This window comes from Glycine soja, chromosome 19 (assembly GCF_004193775.1).
Source record: "Glycine soja cultivar W05 chromosome 19, ASM419377v2, whole genome shotgun sequence".
In the NCBI taxonomy this organism is placed as follows: Eukaryota; Viridiplantae; Streptophyta; class Magnoliopsida; order Fabales; family Fabaceae; genus Glycine; species Glycine soja.
The window spans coordinates 13,368,588-13,374,504 of record NC_041020.1 but is presented as its reverse complement, the minus strand read 5'-3'; the positions used below and the strand labels follow the sequence as shown (position 1 = coordinate 13,374,504).

At 33.9% G+C, this 5,917-nt stretch overlaps 1 protein-coding gene across 1 annotated transcript; it reads left to right on the top strand.

Annotated features, from left to right (window-relative positions):
* The first annotated feature begins 469 nt into the window (after positions 1-469).
* On the top strand, positions 470-4,194 carry LOC114399870 (myb-related protein 305-like). The gene is made up of 3 exons (XM_028362085.1): positions 470-681; positions 809-938; positions 3,563-4,194. Exons 1-3 carry the CDS (start codon positions 540-542, stop codon positions 3,909-3,911), a joined length of 621 nt encoding a protein of 206 aa, XP_028217886.1. The 5' UTR covers positions 470-539; the 3' UTR covers positions 3,912-4,194.
* The last annotated feature ends 1,723 nt before the right edge of the window (positions 4,195-5,917 follow it).

Below are 5,917 nucleotides of genomic sequence, written 5' to 3'. Positions count from 1 at the left end.
CACTTTTTAGTCGTAACAAGGGTGATGTAATAATCAGCTTAAATTATGACGAAACACAACACGACAACTTAATAAATACGTATTATGTCATTTAATTTGCATTACAAAACTCTAAACTACAGTAAATATTTGAATTTTCCCCTCCGCATAACCGTTTTTATATAACACCAAGGCTTGAGATATTTCTAAAATAGCCTCCTGATCTCGTCACTTTTGAAAAAAAAATAATGTATTTAGACACCTGATATGCCCTCGTGCATGTGCGTGACTTAAGAGTACGTACGTAATGACTATTTTCTTAAGCTTTAGTTTTGCCGAAGGAAACCAAAAACATAGTCATGCATGCATGTGTTTACATGATAAACACAGTTAGGTACGTAAAATCATATCTTGTTATCCCTAATAGAAAATTTTCATTAAAATTAACTAATAATTTGTCTTGCCTCTATTTAAACCCGCCAACCCCCGTTATTAAGATATCAGTATCTCTCTCTCCCCTCTTCCCCACCCAACCTTCTCTCTATCACACACACAAGTCAATGGATAAAAAACAACAGTGTAAGACGTCTCAAGATCCTGAAGTGAGAAAAGGGCCTTGGACAATGGAAGAAGACTTGATCTTGATGAACTATATTGCAAATCATGGGGAAGGTGTTTGGAACTCTTTGGCCAAAGCTGCTGGTAAACATATTTTTCGTTCAACTTTTTTTTTCTTATTCTTTGTATTCTCTTCTTCTTTTCTCTTTTTCGTTCAAACTTAAACCCTATGGTGCGAGAAAATGATTCATCATCTTGCATGCTTTAACAGGTCTCAAACGTAACGGAAAGAGTTGCCGGCTAAGGTGGCTAAATTACCTCCGTCCTGATGTTAGAAGAGGGAATATTACACCCGAGGAACAACTTTTGATTATGGAGCTCCACGCAAAGTGGGGAAACAGGTATTTCATAAATACGATGAAAATTGATAAGGAAACAAAGATCTTATATTTCACATAAATAATGATATCCTTACCCAGAAAATAAAAAATAATTTTTCGTCAACCCTTCTTCAGTTTTGAACCACGAAAGAAGTTCTTTGCTCTCTTTTGAGTTGTAGTATTTGGCTTTGGAGGCATTCATTTGCACTAGGAAGCACATGAGTACAATATTCTTGGACGACAATTTGAGGGGGGGTCGTGAGTGTTATCGGGGGAGAGAATTCTAGCCAAGAGAAAGGTTTCAACACATGGGGATTTGTTGGATTTGTGGCCACAAATTTCTTGGAGAAAATCTATATATGAATTTTTAGAGTTTCTAAAAGGATTGGTTGTCTCGGATTCCATCCATATGGAAGAATTGGACTGTTTTCCTTTAAAGGGTACATACATACAACCATCCTTACTGTTGCAATGATCCCCGCTACCGTTCCCTCTCTCTTACATATGCATACATATGGCAGGCGAAAGAGAGGTCCTAGGCCTTTTAGATCTAACAAGAACCACATGAATTAATGAATTTTTCCTGTTGATTTTGAATTATGTGCTCCTTTCTAAATTTTTCGTAAATTTGATGAATGGAATATTTTAATTTTTATTCATAAACAAATTGTACCATGAAACCTTAACTTCTAAGAATCTATCACTTATCTAAAAAATTGGAGGTTTGGCTGTATGGATTCTGTAGTTTTATTTCAAAATAAAATAAATCATATATTATATGATTTTTTTTTATCATATACACTAGATAAGAAAACAAAATAGTTTTTTAGAAACACGTTATTTTATACTTACTTTTTAAATAATTAAAATTATTTAAGATGATGTATTTGATACTCTTTTCCCTCTGGGTTTGTTACATAAGATAGAAAAATAGCTCATCATACTAAACTACATTAAAACAAGAAAAATAAATCGATGACCAAAGGAAGAGAAATATGATTGTAAATAGTTAAAACTAGAGCAATTCCTGTGCTTTCCCCAGGCAGAGGAAGATAAAACAAACAAATGGCCCGTGTTTTAATAAAAGAGAGAGAAAGCAATAAAATATTGAAATAAAGGATGTGTGAACAGGTGACTGAGTAAAATCGAGGCTGGATGATTTTTAAAAAACTATTGATAGAAAGATTACATTAAACAAGAAATAGATTGTATTAGAAAGGTTGTTTCTCAACATAATGCTGTTTTACATAATTATAGGTTTTTTTTCTTATTATACTAGCAAATATAATTATATATATAAAGCTGTTTTATTCTCCTAAAGGGTCGTCTAGTTTACAAATGACTATTTCTATAAGGCTAGTGAACGAGGGCAAAATAAGTTGGACATGAGCACCTTCCACTTTAGGTTGAACTCATGGAAGTGGGCATATCTTTATAGCTTTCTAGTTCGGATGAAAGAGAGTTTGAGTGAAAATAGACCCAAACCATACACTTTTGGCTTTTCTTAACAAGGGCAGGTGTCCTTGTAAATTTTAGAGCCTCTCTTTGAAGATAACCTTACATAGTGCATATATAAACTGAAGATACACTTACATGCATGCATAGTGCATATATAAACTAGCTAGTTAGCACCACCCTTACACGTACCTTTCGCAGTATCCCAAATTCCTTCTCAGCCAATTAAGGAAACGAATCATCTACTAGTAATATAAGACAAGCAAAATGTTTAATTCAAACTAATTTTGCAAATATATATTACATTTGTTGTATAAAAATGACTAGCTTTTATGAGGCACGAGTATAATGAAATGTGGGTTTTCTTGAAATAAACAGAGATGGATAGCCAAACGAGTTTGAGGTAAATTATTACTACAAGAAATGAAGGTGACATGTTTAAAATTTGCTATGTAGAAAATTTGTATACGTGTGTATGCATGTACATATGTGTATGAACGGATATCGATGGAGAAGAGAATAGTAAATGTTTTAATTGAACCATACTCTCTCTACCTGAGGCATGCTTTGAGAAATCTGATTTTCGGGTCTTAGAGGAGCCCCTGCTACAAAGCAAAGGGCATTATCTTCATACATCAAAGGAAATTTAGCATCTTACGTACCTCAACACTAATCGTTTTATAAGTAGAGTCAAACATAACGTCACATTGATTCTCAGCCAATGAACATGGCCTCCATCAGACACACAATCGTATTTAATATAGGTGTTGCCACTTTTTAGTTAATAAAAAGTGTGGCAGTCATTTTTAGGCAGTTTTTGATTAAATTTCAACTTAATAATTTCTTTTTCAAGAAATTAAACAAATTCTTTAGTTTAGCTTACTATCACTCATGCACACTCGTGTACCCTCTTTTCCACCACATATTTCAACATATTATAGATTTCTTGTGACTCTCCGCTTACTCTGATCAATATGACTATAGTTATATCCACTAGTTTGATTTTTATTTTTTCGTAAGGAAAATTTATTAAAAGCAATAATTTTTTTTAAAAAATAATTGCTTATCCAATTGTTTGATGTAACTAATTAAAGTGCAAGGCATTTTCTTTGTCACTATTTACTCATCCATTTAAAAAGTTTAGAGGTTTTCCCAAAATTTCGTTACAGCGTATTCACCAATTGATGCAGGTGGTCCAAAATTGCCAAGCATCTACCTGGAAGGACTGATAATGAGATCAAGAACTATTGGAGGACAAGGATCCAGAAGCACATCAAGCAAGCTGAGAACTTTCAGCAACAGAGTAGTAATAATTCTGAGATAAATGATCACCAAGCTAGCACTAGCCATGTTTCCACCATGGCTGAGCCCATGGAGATGTATTCTCCACCCTGTTATCAAGGAATGTTAGAGCCATTTTCAACTCAGTTCCCTACAATTAATCCTGATCAATCCAGTTGTTGTACCAATGACAACAACAACATTAACTATTGGAGCATGGAGGATAGCTGGTCAATGCAATTACTGAACGGTGATTAAATATTATCAAGATAAAACCTAAGTTCTGAAGTTCCATAAGGCTGGAATGTCTCTGGATTAAAACATATTATTGGGTTTGTTTATATAAGTAGTTGGATGTTTGGTTTTGCGTACCATTATTAGCTATGTGCTGTAATATATACGAGATCTTATATTAAACTATATCTGCATGCTTTATATATATTTTAAATGAGGTGCTATGTGCATTGTAGAAGATACAGTTAAGAACCACATAGTTCAAAACACTTAATATATTTCCAGTGGCATGCTTGCTTACCTATTATAGGAGGTCCTGTTATTAATTATCTCCATGATTGTTTGTTTAAACGTTACGTTGATACCATAAATTTTGTCTGTCTCACGCGCTCAACCTAATGATTATATATACACTTTGAACAAAGATTTATTCCCTGTGAAATTAGTACTTTTAGTTATTGGATAAAGGGATTTCAGAGAATAAAAAGGATGGGTCAACCATCTGTAGACAGGTGGTTATGAACATCTTATGTTGGTAATTGTTTTTCTTCTGTTTCTCATTAAACTTTAAAATATGAACGCAATAATGTTGTTTGCCCCTGTAGATTATGTAACAGAGCGTAGAATCTGTTTGGGATGGGTCAGATAGTAGTGTCAAACTCATCATCATATAAACGGAAAGACAGCAAGGCATGTATGGGCATGAACTTGCATTTACATATGGGAAAATAAAAATCCCCATACATACACACACATATATATAATATATAACCTAACTAAAGCCACAAGAAATTGACGCGTGGTCACAGAATAGCACTTGTCCATGTTGCATTTGGTGTTTTCACATGTGCCTCATAAATTCACCCCATCACCGCATGCATCTATCCTTTGTGATCAAGAAAACACATCAACATTACCATAATCATGGATCATCCATCGATCATTACATAAATCAATTGCCCACTAATTAATTTACCCCTTTATATTAATTAATAGCTACACTAGTTCTCGTTAATTTATCATAGACAGTGAAAGCTTACATCATGGCATACTGTCGAAATGCTTCTTAAGCTACGAGGTAATATTGTAACTGAAACAGTTTGTCATGTTGTGAGCACAAAGTTAGGTCAGTGAGGACAGTAGAGTAAGAGCATGCATTCACGGCGTACCATACTTCAACTTTAGTTTAGCTTTCAACACTTATTCTGACAAAGAGGGGCTGAGAGGATAACTAAGAGACTAGTCCTGGGATTGTGCCATGTCTTATTAAGGAAACAAGGACAATTGCTTGTAGGCTTTAACTTGGTGCCTACGCGATACGAAAAGGAACTTGCAGGATCTATGAACCACTCGTTTCTATTCAGTCACATGTTTTATGTGCAGAATTCAATTTCAACACCCGAAAGAAAACTCGCACGTGGCGTGATGATAAGGAAGATTCACGTGGTGGGTCGGCCACTTGAACAAAACGTGATCAAATTGAACACAGGACCCAGTTGTAAATATTCAGAATGCACGATACATATACACACTATAATATTGCTGACATTTATTGTACCTCTCTTTTTTTTTTTTTTTCCTCTCTTAAGTCATATTATATCACCTATTGTATTTATAATTTTTTTTCTTACCTCTATCTCTTTGCAGACATAGATAGACATTAGGGTACTGTCTATAAAATAGTATTCCTTACTTTATGATTCTCGATCGTCACTTTTTTAGTTTTAACATTCACCCTTTCTTGCATCTTTTTATACTTTCTATTTATTTATATTTTTTTCTTCTTATGTTTTTATTAGATTGATATCACCCGTTATACATCTGTAATTTTCACTCCTTTTATACTTTTCCTACTATCTATCTTCTCATCCCACTTGCTATGAATGAGTCTGACTAAAGTTACTCACTACTTAATACTTGTAGCGATTTCGATGGAACCATCCGTCCTTTTCAGTTCTCTTCTTTATGATGTTTTCTTTTTCTAACTTCGTTATTTTAGGTCACTTCTTTTATACCTCTCTTTACATTTG

Excerpts from the sequence above, each read along its gene's own strand:
- LOC114399870 (XM_028362085.1), top strand. The coding sequence starts at position 540 with ATGGATAAAAAACAACAGTGTAAGACGTCTCAAGATCCTGAAGTGAGA. Across the intron at positions 682-808 it reads CTCTTTGGCCAAAGCTGCTG|GTCTCAAACGTAACGGAAAG; the intron begins GTAAACATATTT and ends ATGCTTTAACAG. Across the intron at positions 939-3,562 it reads CACGCAAAGTGGGGAAACAG|GTGGTCCAAAATTGCCAAGC; the intron begins GTATTTCATAAA and ends CAATTGATGCAG.